Source organism: Sesamum indicum, unplaced genomic scaffold (genome assembly GCF_000512975.1).
Source record: "Sesamum indicum cultivar Zhongzhi No. 13 unplaced genomic scaffold, S_indicum_v1.0 scaffold00237, whole genome shotgun sequence".
Lineage (NCBI taxonomy): Eukaryota > Viridiplantae > Streptophyta > Magnoliopsida > Lamiales > Pedaliaceae > Sesamum > Sesamum indicum.
Genome location: NW_011628131.1, coordinates 44,012 through 63,725, shown reverse-complemented (window position 1 = coordinate 63,725; position 19,714 = coordinate 44,012). Strand labels below are relative to the sequence as shown.

The 19,714-nt window shown below is 39.2% G+C and overlaps 1 protein-coding gene across 1 annotated transcript; it reads right to left on the bottom strand.

Moving 5' to 3' along the window:
• Nucleotides 1-886: 886 nt before the first annotated feature.
• On the bottom strand, nt 887-2,231 carry LOC105179914. The gene is made up of 2 exons (XM_011103574.1): nt 1,552-2,231; nt 887-1,496 (listed from the first exon to the last, which is right to left on the bottom strand). Exons 1-2 carry the CDS (start codon nt 2,229-2,231, stop codon nt 887-889), a joined length of 1,290 nt encoding a protein of 429 aa, XP_011101876.1.
• Nucleotides 2,232-19,714: the final 17,483 nt, after the last annotated feature.

Below are 19,714 nucleotides of genomic sequence, written 5' to 3'. Positions count from 1 at the left end.
ATCTTATTTACCAATCACTGATAGGTCGCACCTGCGTTCTTCAAATCGAATGGCATTACACTATAACAATAAATTCCATTATTCGTAACAAAAGATGTCTTCTCCCGGTCTTCCTTGGCCATAAAAATTTGATGATAACCTAAACATTTCGAACCCCACTGTAGAATCTACCATGACATCAATCCGGGGTAAGAGATAAGGATCTTTCGGGCAGGCTTTATGCAAGTTTGTGAAGTCCACACACATCCGCCACTTCCCTGAGGACTTACGGACAAGCACCACGTTAGAGAGCCAATCAGTATATTGAACTTCAGATTCGTACTCGGCTTCGAATAGCTTGGCGACCTCCTACTCTATAATTTTGTTCTTTTCTACCCCAAATGACCTCTTCCTTTGCTGGAGCGGTCATGCTGTGGGACCGACATTCAACCTGTGCACGATCACTTCAGGGTTGACACCTGTAAAGTCTGACGAGCTCCACGCGAACATGTCTACGTTCCTTCTCAAGAATTCGATCATGGTTGTTTCCTTTTCTCCCATGTTTGCCCCAATTCTCGTGGTTCTCCCCTGTTCGCTTTCAACGAGTTGTACGGCCTTACACTCATGACTGGGTTTCATGTGTTTAGCTACATATGGCCGCGGCTTGGTGTATTCCCCAATCTTTCTTTTCTTCTGACTGGATTCTCCTTTCAGCGACAAGTTGTAACATTTTTTGAGCTTCCTTCTGGTCGCAGGCCACCTCTCCTATTCCATTCTCCGTGGGGAATTTTATTTTCATGTGATATGGCGAGATGACTGCTCGAAATAAATTCAGACCTAGTCTGCCCAGAGTAACATTATAAGCAAATGGGGTATCCACTACCAAAAATTTTACCATCAGGGTTTTTCATTTCGGCTCTTCACCCATGGACACCGACAGCTCGATCATTTCGAGCGAAGCTACCTCACTCCCTCCAAAACCGACCAGAGGAGTCTTCACAGGTTCCAAACGGGCATTCTCTAGACCCATCTTATCGACCATACTCTTGAAAATGATATCCGCAGAGCTCCCGCTATCAACCAGTACTTTGTGAACAGTAAAATTCACTATGTCGAGCTTGATGACCATCGGATCGTTCATGTCTCCACTATCCGCTGGTCTATCTGAACTGTCAAAGGAGATGGCTTCTTCTTCTTCTACTTTCAATACAAACTCCCCTTCTCTGCTCAACCCCAATGTTCGGGCACATCTCTTTCTCGTTCTTTGTGAATCTCCTGCGCTGGACCCTCCAACAATTGTGTATGTCACCCCCTTCGTTGGTGCACTGCTTCTGCTAGCGGGGGCCTTATCCGTTCTGGAAGGGCCAGGATTTCGATCCCGGCTCCTCGACCTGCTCCTCCTTATTTCATCTTTGTTGATCTTGCAATTGGCAGGGACCTGATCTCGGAAATACCCCTGTCTCACCAACCTTTCTATCTCATCCTTTAGCTGAAAGAATTCCTCCATATTGTGTCCCCTTTCATAATGAAATCTGCAATACTTGTTAGAAAATTTTCTTAGAGGGGGTATACCTGGTGTGCCTTGGCCACTTCAACGCATCTGCATTTTCGACCATCATCAAGATTTTTTCACGCGACATAGCCAATGGAGTGTAGTTGTGGTATTTGGGCTGGTACTTCGGCTCTTTGGGTCTGTCATTCTTGGCCCTACTTCCACCGCCTTCTCTAACGTCTCGCGATTGTCTGTATGCTTGCTCGCGCTCTCTTCTCTCAAAATCCTTCATTGCGTTCATTTCTTCCTCGTCTATATATTTCTGAGCTAAAGCCATTAGCTGCTCCACATCACCCAGGGGATCGCGCGCGAGCGCAGATGTAAATGCACCGTTCTTCAGACCATGTATCAGAATGCTCACGATCATGTTGATTCTTAGCTCTTGAACCTCCAACGTTTCATTATTGAATCCCCCCATGAAGTTCCTCAGGGTCTCGTCCTCCCTCTGACGGATGTTGAATAGGTGGGTTGCCGACCTCTTCTGTTTTTTCTTGCTCGCAAAATGAAAGGAAAATTTCTGCACGAATTGTTCATATGATTCAATACTCTCTCGGGGCAAACTGGTAAACCATTCTTGTGTCTTCCCTGAAAGTGTGGTGGTGAACAACTTTGCCATGATGGGACCTGGCTGTCCGTATAAATTCATCACCATCTCGAACGCTGCAATATGCTCGTGTGGATCCTTCGTACTATCATACATCTGCAAATCAGGCACTCTAAATCCTGGTTCGACCACCTGAATCAGTATGTCATTGCTGAATGGAGAATTCTTGTTGTGGGACACTATCTCCCCTCGTTTCTTCAATTCATCAATCTATTTGCTTAGGAGCTCTATCTGCTTTCCCACGCTTTCAACCTCCGCTTATGATATTATGGGCTCCCTCTTTTTTGCTCAGACATGACTACTAGAACCGGGCTCCGATGTTGTTGGCCTCTTACTTCGGTGTTTCGGCTCACTTGGCTCTCTAGACTCTCTATGCGGCTCTGTGCTTTCAAACAGCTGCCTCCTAACAGTTTCCTTGAACAACTAAATTTGTACGACCCATAAATTTAGCAGCATTCAACTAATTACTGTGAAATCATAGCTTCTATTTCGAATAAAAATCCAAAACTCAACACTCTACCAAGTCATTTACGTTCTCATTGTAATCAAAAGGAGAAAAAAGAAAGAAGTAATAGCTTGGCATGTGTAGTTGATCTTGCTCGGAATTAGCAACCTGGAGTGAGCGACCTCACTACAGTTGACTAACCCCACCAAGACCAAGTATTTGGGATCCTGAGAATAAGATAAGTAAAATGAGCTCGTCGGGCACATCCCCGACAACGATCCTCTGACATTCAAGTTGGGCATGATCGAGGAAAAAGTATGCGATTAAGGGTGTAGGTCGAACTAGTTTAGCATTAATTACCACGAAATGTGGCGTCTTGGGGTATTTATAGGGCTTAGCTGGATACTGTTGAATGGGCCACGTGGCCTTATCCTGCTAGCTTACATCTCAAATCGGACGATCATCATTGTCTGGGTCTTCAAGTGCACGGCCAGATTCGGGTCGGGTCGGCTTCGACCCGCCCGGTACTAAAGGCGCGGATCCAGGGCAAAAGACTAAAATGCCCTTAATGAAGGGTATTTTGGATATTTCAGACATATTCTCATCATTAGTTGTATCCTGTTTCGTGGGAAATAATGGTGATGGTCATGAAAGTGCAGCAGCAGTCCAGCATCTCTGGAATCCAGGCTCAAGAAAGAGGAAAACACGCTATCCATACAACAAGCTTTGATAAGTGAAAATCCACTTTCTTATGCATATATATTTTTTATGTGTCCAGCTGAAAATTGTTACGTTTGACAGGTGTCCAAGTTGGTTGGGGTTCAAGGTGTATAGTGGGCTGGTTCGGTTCAAGACCGAGACGAACCAGCCTGAAAAAGTCCACCCTAGGACCGACCCGCTACTATTCATAGTCGGTCTTAGGGCAGTCTTGGAGCTCTAAGTGTGCCTCAATTGTGTCCATTTTTAAACCGAAGTTCAGTCCATGGACCGGCCCGATTGAGGACCAAGCCCAAACCAATCCCGCATTTGGTACGCATGTGTTTGTTTTATTTTTTTATGATATTGAAGTGTTCTTATACAGAATTACTTAAATGTATAATTATCTTATGAAATAAATAAATAATAAGTAAAATCACATAAAAATTTATATACAGAAAAATAATAGTGAAGAATATATAATCTTTTTAAAAAAAGGCCCAATAAGCCCGGTCCAAGGCCAGGTGGTCCCGAGTCACTGGGTTGGGCTAGTCCCATGTATTGATTCCTAGGACCGGCCAAGGACCAGCTTGGTCCCAAGCATGCCTAGGTCAAACCAACCCCCTTTTTAATTGGTTCAATACGGTCTTGGGTTGGGTTAGCCAAGCCTAGCCTATTGTGCATCTTGAGTTGTGGTTAGTTAGGTTGTTAGTTGATTATTCCTTTTTCCTCGCTGTTTCTGGACCTATTTTAAAGTCGAGCTTCCTTGAGCTCACTACTGAGAATAATTGAATACAATCAATACACAGGAAATTTTGCTCATAACATTCCGTGGCTTCAACAAATTTTTTCACTGCAATTACAGTTTTCAACATGGTATTAGAGCCTTCTTTTGATGATCTCTGCATACTTCTCTCATCAATGTACAAACCTTGTTCTATTATATTCCTCAATGGCGCCCAGAGGTTCAGAGGCAATGGAAGGGAATGTTGTGGAGACTCAGACTGCTTCGGTGAATCAAAGTGCAATTGTAAACCAAACAACGGTAGATATGACTCTTACTGAAAACACCGAAAAATGCGAGTGGATCGGCCCAAGAATGCGCAAGCGGAAGCGGTAATGCGAAAATTCATGAATAAAAATGAAACATAATAAAACCATATTTCTAAGGGGTGTACCCTTGAAGTTTCTGAAGATATAGTTTATCACAATACCAATAAAGTTAAACGGGGCTAATGGTAAAAGAACAAAAAATGGAGGTACATAAATCATAAATCATAAATCAAAACTTACCTCTTTGATTTGATTTACTTCGAATCTCCTACATTTGGTTTGTTCATGCAAGGCTTCAACATAGAGGCCCTCTAAAGTTACATCCATACCACACCAGAACTGGGATCCCTCAACTCAATTTGCAGAAAAGAAATTGGAAAAAAAAAAACAGCAAGTGTGTATTGGAGAGGGGCAGCCGAGTGGATGTATTAGAAAAAAAAACAGCAAGTGTGTATTGGAGAGGGGCAGCCGAGTGGATGTATTAGAATGTGTCTAGGTTCATCCTGTCATCCATAAGGTAATAAAATCCTTTATTTCAAATAAAGGATGATTGACATTGCACTTTCCAAAAGTGAATTTGTTAGTCAATAATTTCCTTTTTTAAGATTTTCCACCAACTTAGTTATGGTCTTTGCATTGGCCGATTTATTAAATAAAATACAAGGCTCAATAATTTTAATTAAATCTAATTTAACTAAAGCCAATTTAATTAAGTCCATCATATATTTAATACGGATTAAATATATGAGTCCAATAAGCTTTTATTAATTACTAAGTCTAACTTATTAAATAATAAGGGCAAGCCCAATAAATTAATCTTATTAATTTATTCTTGGGCTCCTCCATCCAATGGACCCCTCTCATTAATAAGTAATTCAATTACTTATGGAATTAATTTCTAATTAATTCGTCGTTCCTTCTTAGTGATTTGTGTGTGACTCTTTAGGTTCACCTTTCAACTAAACTTGTGCTGGTGTTAAACACTATTATTAAATAAATCAAATTTAATTAGTAATTCTCGATCAACCCTTGATCAAGAAAGCCCATCACTATGGGTGGCGGTCTAGCAACAGTCCATGACACTAGAGACTAGGCGAATATCCATATGAACTTTTAGACTCTCGAGTCCATACGGGTACGGTCCTTCTGTCTACCGTCTGCCGGCCTTAGTCTAGGGCATGGAATTGGGTGTCGGTTCCCATCCTGGACTAGGCGTCTATGCTTAATACATGAGATCGTGTTACGTCAAATTGCTCAACATAGGAATCTCTTTTTCCTATTTGATCAATTAATGGCCACAACTTTATAGAGCGTAAACGTATCTCCAAGTGCATAGGAGATACCTCTGTCACGTTTTGACAGGGGACAATATTCTCACTACATTGCTTTGACTGTACTGGACAAGGCTTATGATGACCATGTTTGGGATGATCACCTCTCGAACAAATCTAAGATACAGTCATCGCATGCACGTGACTGCGTAATTCCTCATGTCTGAGGACTACTCCTGTACTATCGAAGCCGGGGATCTAAGTCATACCGACCAAGCCTCCGAGCTTCCATATAACCATTCCCGCGAGTCAGTTTAGTCGATTCGACACCTAGCCAATCAACCTATTAAGGTTGCATAGACGTCCCACGTCTGTCGTCGATGAAATACGGCATTCATCAATTGAATGCAACTCTTAGTGCAAGTCTTCATAGAACACTCAATGCCGGTCCTCAACTTGGAACATTTCAGATCCAACCTTAAACAGTTAGTTTCATGACCACCATCCAATGCGCAGTCCAACTATTTTACGGTTGTTAAAGTGGTCTGTGGGCTTTGTTGTGATGTTTGAAAGAAATGCAAGCAAATGTGCAATGAGCACAATAAATGAAATGCTAATAGAGAATACTCATTTTAATCACTGAATAATATTATATAAAATTAAGTTACCGGCATAATAGATTACAAGTATGCCAATCTAATTGGCTTTCAGGTCACATATTCTAACACTTACAACTTTATTCATCCGACCATCCTACCTGGATAGCAGCTCTTGCTGCGAATATTTAAGCTGGAATTTATATATATGGAAGCTTGGTTCGACCTGCCGAACTTTCAGAGGAGTTTAAGAAATAGAATCGTATTCATTCCATGTTGACAACTTGGATCCTAAATTCTATTTCAAAGGATATAGTTGAGGCATTCATGTATGTGAGTTCAACAAGGGATTTGTGGATGGAATTAGAAGCTTGATATGGAGAGAGCAATGGTCCATCAATCTATCAATTACAATGTGAGATCAGATTCATCTTGCAAGGAAATATGTCAGTGACAAATTACTATACCAAATTAAAGAAATTGTGGGATAAGTTGGCCTGCTTCGCACCAACTCCTAGATGCGCATGTGTTGGACTCTACTGCTTGTGATGGAAATAAACCTAATAAACTTTCATTAGTTCATTTTAGTTGTAACTCCAGCCTATCTTAGCAATATCATGTAATAATGACGTTTGGTATAACGGACAAGGCCATTTGTCCAAGAACTGAATGAAGCATATTCTTCTACTACCCTGGTCTCTGATTCTTAAAATGTCATCTATAATATCTGTCCCTTAGATAAACTTCATAGATTACCATTTCATTCCAGCAACATTCGCTCCAACTCCATCTTCGATCTTATCCATGTCGATATTTGGGGACCTTATAGGCAACACACAATCTCTGGGTGTCAATTTATTCTCACTATTGTTGATGATTTTAGTAGAGCAACTTGGACATTTCTAATGAGATACGAGACTCTATATCCTATAAAAATTTTGCATCTTGTTCAGACACAATTTGACAAGAGAATAAAGTGGGTGAGATCAGATAATGGCTGGAATTTCTCAACGAGCAATGTCAAAATTCTTTCATATCACCGGGATCATTCATCAAAAGAGTTTCGTGTATACACCACAACAAAATGGAGTAGTGAACCGTAAGCATAGGCATCTTTTAGAGGTATTATGTTTCAGATTTTACTTCCTAGGAAATTTTTAGGTGATGCCATTCTTTCAACTACTTATCTCATAAATAATTTCTACTCTCCTCTTCTTAATTGTAAAACACCATTTCACATTCAATACAATAAGCTAACCTCGTATGAACACCTTAAAACATTTAGTTGTCTTTATTTTTTTGTCAATAAATCCAAATTTAATAGGCTTGCCTCTAAATGTATCTTCCTGGGTTACCCCCTGGTCAAAAAGTAATATAAAGTTTATGATCTCAAATCTTACCACACATTTATGTCTCGCGATGTTAAATTCCATGAGTATGTGTTTCCTTTTGCTCATGTTAATCCTACTCCTGCTCATTGTCCATTGTCAAATATTCGACTTGCCGCAAATGCTGTTGACCCCATACCTCCGACAAATTTATCCCCACCTAAACCATCTCTCGTACCTTCTTCCCATTCTAATTCTACTACTGTCCCTTACACACAACCTAGACGGTCACAGAGGGACCCATATAGATGATTGTGCCTCTACACCAACTCTCAGAAACTTTACCTCTACATCCTTGAAATTTATGGCATCGATATCTGTTTTGCAGGAACCATGGACTTCTAAGCAGGATTCTATTAGTACCCATAAGTGAATGCTATGAACCAAAAGCTTATAGCCTTTGAGAACAATGACATGGACGTTGCTCCTTTGCCTAAAGGGAAGAAGACAATTGGAGGTAAGTGGGTTTTAAAGTTAAATGGAACTATGATTATTCTGTTGATCGATACATAGCCTGACTAGTGGCCAAGGGCTATACCCAATCACCCAGATTGATTACACTGAGAGCTTCTCACCAATTGCTAAAGTTGTTACGGTGCGCTTCGCTTGGCTGTTCCTATAGACTTTCGATGTCCCGTGCACCAGATTGATATAAATAACGACTTTCTTCACGGTCATTTGCAAGAAGAAATTTATATGACCGCTCCTAAAGGTTATATTGTTGATCCAGACCATGTTTGCCGCCTAAAACGCTCATTGTATGGTTTGGAAGTAGGATTTCGATAAGTGGATCGAGAATTCTCCAACCAAATTGTCTGTTTGGTTTTCATCCTTGTACCCCTGAATATTGTCTTTTCATCAAACGTATCGACTGATGATTGCATTGGTCTTTTGGTCTATGTCGATAACTTTCTCGTTATGGTCCCTATAGAAGAATTGATCTCTCAAGTTAAGGTCTATCTTGACGATATTTTTACTATCAAGGATTGGAATTTGCTTGGGCTCCAACTTGTGGGATCTGCTCACGGCACCTCCATTACGCTGTCCAAGTATATCTTGGATATTATTACTGATTGTTGGCTTCAGCAGGCACTTTCCACCGCTACTCCTTTGCCGCAAGGCATGAAATTACATTTTCATACTAATGCTTACTTGAATGGTCCTAAACCTTATCCCCGTTTAGTGAGGTGTTTGCTCTATTTTAGCTTCACGCGCCTTGATATTTAACATGGCATTCAACAACTTAGCCAATTCCTCCAAAATTCATGTGAGGCTCACTGGCATGCGGTGTTGCATTTGGTTTGCTATTTCAAAGGGTCTCCTACTAAAGACCTTCTCTTTCCTTCCTATCCTGTAACCTACTGTGTTGCGGATTGGTGTTCTTGTGTGTATTCGCACCGTTCTTTGACTAGGTTTTGCATTTTTCTTGGAGATGCCCTTGTATCCTGGAAAATGAAGAAGTAGTGTACAGTTTCTCGATTCTCTGCTGAGTCCAAATATCATAGCATGGGGCCTACTATTTGCGAATTCAAGTGGATCTCTTATATCCTTTGTGATTTTGGGATTGATGTCCTACGCCCATTCTTTTGCATTGCGATAATCCGACCGCCTTACATATCACGGCCAACAAGGTGTCTGATGAATGAACCAAGCACTTGGACATTGACGGTCACATTGTCCGTGATTGTTACAAAGAAGGGCTTCCATATTGCAAACAACTTGCTTACATGTTTAACAAAATTCTTTTGGTAGCTACCTTCGATTCTTTGTTGTGCAAGTAGGGTTTGATCTCCGGTGATCGACGTTCAACTTCTGGGGAGGATGTTGGAAATGATGGTGATGGCCATGAAAGTGCAACTACAGTATAGCATCTCCAGGATCCAGGCTAAAGAAAGAGGAAGACGCGCTATCCATACAACATGTTTTTTATATCTGAAAATGCATTTCTCATGCATATATAGTTTTTATGTCCAGCTATTAATTTTGACAGGTGTTCAAGTTGTTTGGGGTTAGTTAGGTTGTTAGTTAGTTATACATTTTTCCCACTGCTTTTGGACCTAAACTTACAGACAAGCTCCATTGAGCTCACTTCTAAGTAGTGATGGCAACGGGGCAAGTCTGGTGCGGGTTTGTCCTTGCCCGGACCCGGACCTTCCGCTCTTTGTAAACCCCAAACCCATACCCTGCCTCGCCTGAAAAAATCCAGACCCTGCCCCATCCCCTTAAAAGCCCAACCCCGCCAAACCCGTCTTGCCAACCCACCCCATTTCGCATGATTTTAATTTTTAATTTATTTAATTAAATAATATCAATTTTAATTTAATAATTTAAAACTACACACTCCTCACACGGAATTCACATTGACGTCGCGGCCGATGAGGATGAAGACGATATGGTGGGGGGATAGACGGCGGCGAGTTGAGGAATGTTGTTGACGAACATGGAGGGCAGGCGAACAGCAACAATGTTGCAGCAACTGATGAAAGATTGGACAGGGAAGACGCACCGGCGATTAGTCAGTCCCCTATGGAGTTTCAGTTTGCAGATTTTATTGTTTTGGCCAGTAGAGTAATCGACAAAGGGAATGACGAATTTGTTCGTGCACTGAATGATCTCCACTAGCGTTGGACGGCGAAATATGGAGCTGTGGTTTCGCCGTTTGGTGCGCTTAATGGCTGAACAGGCAGCGTAGCATCCTCCTTGTCGTCGCTGCATATCTCTGAAAATAGGGCTACTGCAGATTTGAATCTGACGGTCTCTCTGGTGCTGCTAGCGGCGCGAGATGAAATTGCCATGGTTGCGTAGGCAATTACTCCTAGCCCAGATCGAATACAGAACATTGGAGAACCGGAGATGATGATGATGATCCCTGCTGCGAATACAACAGCCACTGCACAGATGGCGCTGGCGATTAGACGGGCTGGAACTGCTAAAACCGCCACTGCAGCAGTTTTGGCCGTTAAAGTAACGCTGCAGAAACTACCTACTGCCAATGCTGTTTTTGTTAATGCTCCGGCAGTGTACGTGACTGCAGCTGCCACGTCACAATTACCGACATCTTCGCCCATCGGAATCTTCGTCGGTAATGTGCCACTGCAACGTTGTTCGAACATCATGAATTATTACGATAAAATTACCAATATTTTCGATAATAGACTCGGAAAATATTGACTCATGTTCCACCTATGATGAAAAATGATGAAATTATTGTACGACCCACAATGGATATGGTTCGAGATGGTTCACATTGCTGGAATGCGAGAGCAGTGGGTTATTTTTTGGACAAAAGACCGTATTTTCAACACGTAAAGGACTACGTCAAATCTATTTGGCCATTGTTAACAGATGTCACGGCCATGGAAAATGAATTTTTCTTCTTTCGATTCAAAACTATAGTGGCAATAGAAGATGTTATAGAGGGCGGACCATGGTTGTTACAAGGACAACTAATTGTATTGCAGAAATGGGAGTCGGGCATGGTCCTACGTAAGCTGAATCATACCCAAGTCCGAGTTTGGAATAAACTTCAACACTTGCCAGTTTAATTGTGGACTAATGATGGCTTGAGTACGGTTGCAAGTGGCATTGGACGACCTCTTTATCTGGATGCGATCACACGCGCATGTATAAGACTAGATTTTGCTCGTGTATGTGTCATGCTTGACATCAATGCCAAACTCCTGAAGCATTTGGTTATTATGTCGCCAACAGAGGAAGGTGGAGAAATTGCATGTAAGGTTGATGTAGAATACGAGTGGCTGCCCCCTAAATGCACCACTTGCATGAGCCTCGGACATGCCATGAAGGATTGCGCTTCCATGAAAGTACCAAAACAACCGATCAATGTTTATGTGCAGAAGGCACGAGTGCAGCCGCCCATAGCTGAATTGGGTAAGGCTGTGGAGGTAGACAAAAATAACTCATGTGGTGGTATTAATCAGCAGCAAGGAGTCCACGAAGGAAGGAACAAGGGTAAGGAGTTAGTCATCTTTAATACTTTTGATTCACTTAACTCCCTTGATGATGCAGATGATACCATTCGGGGTCCTAACATAAGCAGCCCTGCCACGGGTGATTCATGTTGAACGCTGCTATATGGAACGTGCGTGGCATGCACAAAAGGGACCATCAACTGGCACTAAAAGACGTAGCAACTGAGTTCAGGTTACAATTTATTGGCCTTCTTGAAACGTGTGTACAAAATAATAATATTGATCGTATATAATCTTTCTTACTGCCTCAATGGAAATGGTTTGTTGATCCTGTGTCTGTTAGGAATCGGATATGGATTGCATTGGACGATACTATTCTTGATGTTAATGTGATAGAGTTGGGTGATCAATTTGTACACTGTCGTGTAACTGTTATAGAGTTGGGTGATCAATTTGTACACTGTCGTGTAACTGTTAGAGCACTCCATACGAATGTGATTATTACTATTGTGTATGGTGCCAATGAAATTGCTGAGCGGCGTGAGTTGTGGCGATCACTGGGGGTGCTTGCGGGTCAGTGTGTGGATGACCCGTGGATAGTGGGAGAAGATTTTAATGTTATTCGTGACCTCAATGTGGTGTGTGGTAATTTTGGTGATATCAGATTAGCGATGGATGAATTTAATGCATGCGTACAGGATACGGGATTGCTGCAAATGCCCATGGAGGGTGAATGGTACACATGGCATAACCGGATTTCGAATTCGCCAAGTTTGTGGAAGCGTTTGGATGGGATGCTCATAAATAACATAGGGCTTGAGCATTTCCGTAACTCATACTATTCAAACCTCACCCCACGCACCTCGAATCATTCACCACTAGTGCTATATGGGGATCGAACAACAACAACTGGGAGGTATGTTCAAATCTGATAATTACTTTACTCTTTCACCAGATTTTATTCCCAATGTGCAGAATGTCTGGCAACACAACATTACTGGAGTGCCTATGTACGCGATTACGCGGAAACTAAAAGCTTTAGAGCCAGTATTCCGACAGCAATGGCGCAATAAAGGAGATCTTTTGGAGAACGTACGCCTGGCTAAAGGATTCCTTGAGGAAGTATAGATCTTGGTTAGCTCTGATAGACAGAATAAACTCTTCCTACTCTTGGAACACCTTTGTCATTTGGTATACGCCAAGGCGGAAAAAATGGAAAAAATCATGTTACAGCAGCAAGCTAAGATGGAATGGATGAAGGATGGGGATCAATGCTCACGAGTCTTCTTTTGCAAGATAGCTCAGCGACGTGCCACTCGGAGAATCTTGCAAATAAATGATGAACATGGGACCACCTACTTAGAGCCAGGAGCGGATATTCATGAGTTTGTCTCCTTCTATCAAGCTCTGTTAGGTGGAGAAAGACAGAGGCAGGTGATAGATATCCGATATTTGAGGCCATGGGCTAGACATGTCCCCAATGAGGAGGAAGGGCTTCAGCTCCTTACACCCGTCATTGCAGTTGATGTCAAAAAGCTGCCTGGCCAATCGTGAGTCCAGAGGTTATGAAGGCAATCTTGGAGATTTTTACCACGCGAAAACATTGAAGCAAATCAACACCACACTTCTGGCACTTATCCCTAAGGTACATACCCCTACGATGGTTATAGATTTTCGCCCTATTTCGTGTTGTAATGTTTTATATAAGATTATTACCAAACTTATTGTGCAAAAGCTGAGTATGGTGTTGGATAAGTTGATAAGCCCTTGTTAGGCTGCCTTTATTCCTGGTCGTAGTATTGGAGACAATATATAGTTAACTATTTACAGGCTACAATCAGGCGCACCTACCTCCTAGATGTGCACTGAAAGTGGATATCCGAAATGCTTATGACGGGGTAGAATGGGATTTTCTACTTGCAGTGTTACACCTGTTTGGATTCCTAACTACGTCCATTAGGTGGATAGAGGAGTGTGTCACGACACCCTCGTTTTTCGTTTGGCTGAATGGGAAACCTCAGGGTTTCTTTCGGGATCGAGAGGGTTACGGCAGGGGGACCCTTTATCACGAGATCTGTTTGTTCTCGTAATGGAGGTTCTGCATTTGATTCTTCTACAGATGATTGATTAGGATATGCATTTTTCCTTTCATTGGAAATGTGAGCCTTCTCGATTATTTTTGCTTGGATTTGCAAATGAACTGTTGCTACTCTGCAAAGCTGATATGTATTCTATAGGAGTCTTTAAGCAAGGGTTGGACCTATTCGCCTCATGGTCAGATAAGAGCCATCTTATCATCTCTCGATCTGCACAAGGGATACGGGAGCAGCTGTTACTGATGCTCGGCTTCCAGGAAGGGTACCTTCCGAAGAGGTACTTGGGAGTTTCTCTACTTTCCTCTAGAATATCGTTAACAAACTGCTAGCCTTTATTATTGAAAATTGATCAACGTATTAAAGGTTGGGAATGAATGAGATTATCATATGCTGGGAGGGTACAGATTATTAATTTGTTCGTATGGCGTTAAGTATATATTGGGCTTCTGCGTTCATCTACCTAAAGGTGTTATAAGGGAGATTGAGAAGCGTCTGAGAGCTTTTGTGTGGAAGGGCACAACGACCAGTGCATATGCCAAAGTAGCATGGAGGGATGTCTGTAGATCGGCTTCGAAGGGGGGTCAGGGCCTAAGGGACATCGCTACTTTAAATCGTGCGTTGATGAGCAAGAAGCTGTGTGATGTTATTCAGTGTGATAGAACATCAATCTGGGTAGAATGGTTATATAACAGGCGGCTACGTGATAACTCTATATGGACGGTCCCTGACAATGGGGATTCGTTGGGCTTGGGATAGCGGACAAGCTCGGTGGTGTTATTATGGAGGGCAATGACATTGGCCTCTCATTACGGACATTGGGTGCTTGGAGATTTTGCATGCATTGCTAATAATTCATGGCGAGACAGATCACATTATTTGGCGATTCGAGATAGGACGACCCACAGTCGTATCTCCTTATAGGCTATTAGACCCACCGGGACCCAAGGTAGGTTGGTCTTCACTAGTCTCAGGTTTCCTGAAGATCCCCAGGCATAATTTCATCCTATGGCTTGCGATTTTAGGGAAACTATCCACAGCTGATGAACCATGGCTATCATACCTAGGCGCCTGTATATTATATAATGGGGGCGCAATAGAGACACATACTCATCTATTCTTTCAATGTCGTTATGCCAGAAGATGCCTAACAGCGATTCGGCTGCTTGTTCGATTTAAATGGCCTAATAGAGAGTGGCCATGAGATGTTGAGTGGGCTCGAAGGAAATGGAGAGGAAAATATATCATTAACTTGGATTATCGTGCACTCCTTGTTGCTTGCATTTCCCACATTTGGAGGGAACGAAATTTAAGACGCTTTGAGCATACGGAGCGATCACCGAGCATCATAGCCACCATCATTGTGGAAGATATTAGACAGAGGATTATCAGTGTTAATTTATCTCGTTCTGTTAGTTCATGTGCGTTATATAGATTATGGCATATCCCTTGGCCTGTCGAGGGAGAAACCACCATTTGAGCACTGTTGTACTGTACGATCTTGTTTTATTAATAAAACTTACATTTACCAAAAAACTAAAATAGATAAATTCCTACATAAATCTAAAAGATTATATATTTGGTCTAAACCTTTTACAAGAACACGTGTTTTGATATTTTTTTCCAATTAGGTGGAATAATTAAGGTTTAAGTTATTTCTATTAATAATAGTTTAACAAATATATAAAGCATTAAGTTCTTTCCCACTCACATATTTAGATTTTCTAAATATATAAAGCATTAGTATATTCACATTAAACTAACGACTACATAGAGTGTATTTATCCTTAGTTTTTGCTTCATTAAAGGAAATTATACCATTTTGATTTTGTACGAATCTGCTTTCCTCGTTGTTCCTTCTCCGGATCTATGTTCACGCAAAGATCAACTTAGACCTCCTCTTCCTTCATCGACATCACACGTCGGAAGCATAATTTTCAACACCACTGTTAGATGACTTGAGATCTAGCAGTAGAAACTATTTTTATTGAACAAAATGGATTCGATTCTCACTCTCAAATTGGTGAATCGAATTTAATTAACTTTTTCTTGAAACTTGTTCAAGAAGAACTTGATGGAGAAGGGAAGAGAGAGTAGTGGATGGATTGTGAGAGATGTACAGTAGAGAGAAAAAGCTAATTTTTCAAAACACTGAGATGAGATATGTTGGGAAAAATAATACACTTGGTGTGTTATACGTCATCATGGCCGAGTGGGGTCTGTAGAGGAGAAGTCTTAACTCCTCTTTTGACCTAGTCACTCTCAAAATCAGCTAGGACTTTATTTAGGTGGATCGAGTTTGGTTTAATTCAACAACTAAATCAATTCAAGCCCAGCAAAGGTCCATCTGATTTTTAAATTGACCTAATTAATTTTAAGGCCCAATAGGAGTCGAATAAATTTATTTAATTCAATTAAATAAACTAAAGTTCGAGTCTAATATTTAATTAATATAATTAACTACTTGAATTAAGCTCAACTAAATTAATCAAACAAATTAAATTGTGCTAAGCCCCAACTTTTTTTGAGGGAAAAAGCGGTTGGAATATATATTGCTAGCAAAAACAAAGTTAGTACTAGGCAACAAGACAAGCAATAAAAGCAAAAAAAGGAAGTCAATAATACTAAAGCCCTAGTTAACAATCCAAGCTGCTAAGCCCAAATTTAATTAATTCAAGTTAACAATCCAAGCTGCTAAGCCCAAATTTAATTAATTCAATTAATTAAATTCTGACAACACTTCTCAAACCATATAATAACCAAATTAAAGACACAGTCATCTTTTATCAAGCCCAAGATACAACCATTACATGCATGTGAAAATTAAAGACACAGTCATCTTTTATCAAGCCCAAGATACAACCATTACATGCATGTGATTGTTATGGTTCTTCGAGTCTAAGTACCAAATCCAATACTATCGAGGCCGTGGGATGCAAGTCATATGTACCGACCAAGCCTCAAAGGATGACACCTTGTGAGCAAGTTCGGTTGAATTGATAACCGTTGTCAACTATCCACTGAACTTGCATAAACGTTCTACATTTGTCGTCGATGAAATGCAACACAAACCTAATGGATGCATCACTTAGTACAAGTCTTGATAGAGTCCTTGATGTCTGTAACAAGATCCTCAACTTGAAACATTTTAAACCCAATTCTCAAAAGTTGGTTCATAGCTGTCAATCAATGCGCAACCCAACTACATGGATTGTAAGATTGACTTGTGGATTCTGTTGCAATTTTAAAGCAATAAAGCATAATAATATGAACAATAAACACATTTCAAATGAATTCTTACTATATTAATTTAATCCAATATTAAATTCAAAAAAAAAATTACTAAATAAATTACGAAAACACCAATCTAATTAATTATCCAGTTACCAATTCTAACAAAAACTACATCAAGAAATTTATTTTCATACAAATCAAGATAAATAAATTCCTAAAAAGCAACAGATTCAATATTGAAAGTCGAAAATGGACGTGATACACTATTACAATGATACACTTTACAATAAGCTTTATTGTAATTTTAGTCATATAATTATAGATATTTGGCATATTTGTAAGGTTTATAATTTGCGATTTGATTCATTAATTTTGTAAATTTTATGATTTGAGGATACATTTTGCCAAAAACTTGAAAATTAGTTGAAAACAACATGAATAAGTCACGAATATATCTTCAAATTTACATCAACATACAAATTGCACGTGCTAATTTTCGTCAAATTTAGAAATTTTGAGCAAAAAATGTGTTATAAAATCACAACACTTTTACGGAGGTAATACATCAAATTATAAGTTTCATTTTTTTAAGGTCCAAAACGCCAATTACCTCGAATTATAGGGCAAAAATTTTCAATAGAGCCTTTATAATATGTAATTCAAAATGATGCCATTAGTCAAACTTATTATCTGAAGGTAATACGATTTTAATCTAGAATTATTCCTTTTAAAGAAGTTTATGTGTCATTTCAGACATAAAAAGTAGAAAATTACAGGATCAAAATTATATTTAAACTTTGAAAACAGTATTTACACAATAGAGAAGTCACAAAATAAAAAAACTAATGAATCATGAACTTCTTTAGTGAAGTTAATCATTAGAGGCTTCCCGTGAAGAACGTGGTCTTGAACACCCTGCCTCGCCAGCTTCGTGCCCTCGATTTCTTTAAAGTGAACAAAGGCGTAGTGATACAAGGGGAGTGAGTTAACACTGATCACTTCTCCATGAGCGGCAAACAGAGATTTTAACTCAAAATCTGTCACTTCTAGTGACAAATTGCCGATCATAACTTGTTGGATGGATGAATCTCCTGCTACAAATCTTTGACGGTCGAATCGTGGTTTTGAGTAGCTTTGGCTGCTGATTTTTCATGTGATACCATTAAATGGGTCAAGTACACAGAACAAGAATAATAATAGACCGACGGAGGCTCCCATGTGAATAAAGAGATTTGTGTGCAAGGGGGATGTGGTGGAGTGAGGTTTTGTAAGTGTATGAGTGGGGTTGTTACTGCAATATTTTGTTGGATTTGTCTGAATTTAATGAAATTTACTGGCTCTTGGTTGTATAGTGCACTATTTGAAAATATGATAACTTTTTATCCTGAATTAAATTAAAATTCTAAATTGGTTCTATTACTTAATAGTATTTATTAGACTTGTCCTCTATAAACACTAAGAAAGATTAGTATGGCATTACATTATAGGGTTTAATGCAATTTCCATCCTACGATATTGTACCTGAGTAAATTACCCCTCTATGATAAAAAATTAAATTACCTCCCTATATTTTTTAAAAATAAAGCAATTTATATCTGTATCTAAAGAGGTAAATTATTTCATTTAAAAAATATAAGGAGGTACTTTGCTTTTTCTTTTTACCAAAAATAATTTATTCATTTGCTATAATAATTACGGGAGGTTGCTTTCATTTTTTTCTCAATATTATAAACTTTCTTGTATTTTTAATCTTAAATTGTTGATTTTTGAAGCAATTTTATCTTGAAATTTCTTTAGACACTAAAGTTAATGCTATCATTTTTGCATACTTAGTGTTCAATTTTTTTCTTATTATTATATTTTATAAAATCAAACTTTAAAATTATAAAATTATTTATTAATTGCATGCTATTGATATGATAAAGTTTATATCCATACTTTATGATTGTTTATGATAATTTTATTACTCTTTTTACTATTATTATTACTCTTCCTGTTATATATTGCAAGAGCCGATCAATTCTATGCGAGTTACTGCTTAAAATCTTTCATTGTTTTATTAATTTTATTTAACTTGCCGTTGAAAAATCCTCCTAAAATCTCTTATTATAGCTAAAATCATGTCAAGTTTTGAATTCCTGATTAAGTTCTAAACTTTCGGTCAACGATGTCTTAGCCTATCACTCATAGGTGAGCTAGGTTTCATGAATAAGTGTAAGATGATGGGTTCGAATCCCACCAAACAAGTGAGTATTTGACTCACTTTATGAGTTTATTATAATTTATTTTCTTATTCTTTGTTATATTAATATATGAATCGAATATCGATATATTGTTAAACTAATCAATTTATTAAAATATTGATGTTATTATGTGATTACCATATATATATATATAATAGGTTCCTCCGAAAAATTTTCAAACATATGAATTAATTTCCCATCAATTTCTGTGTTGTTTGACAATTTTTAAATTTCACTAATTGACGGATGGGTTCTTGCTTATAAAGATATTGGTGTAATTTTAGTTGTTAGGCATTTGGGTCCATTAAGAATTAGAATTTGCAACTTGGCCCATTAGTTTTGCATATTTCATGATTTGAGGACACATTTTGCCAAAAAGTTAAAAATTAGCTGGAAAAATACATGTGCAAGTCATGAATACATTATCAAATTTATGCTAGCACATGACTTGCACGTGCTAATTTTTGACAAATTTAAAAATTTCTAGTAAAAAACGTGTTAGCAAATCATAAAATTTACTAAGATAAGCTTAACTTTTTGAAAGTCCAAAACACCAAACACCTTTAATTATAGGACCAAAAATTTAATAGACTTTATAATATTCAATTGAAAATGAAGCCATTAATCA

Coding starts and splice junctions, on each gene's coding strand:
- LOC105179914 (XM_011103574.1), bottom strand. CDS start 2,231: ATGTATGATAGTACGAAGGATCCACACGAGCATATTGCAGCGTTCGAG. Junction 1,497..1,551: donor AAGTGGCCAAGGCACACCAG/GTATACCCCCTC, acceptor TCATTATGAAAG/GGGACACAATATGGAGGAAT.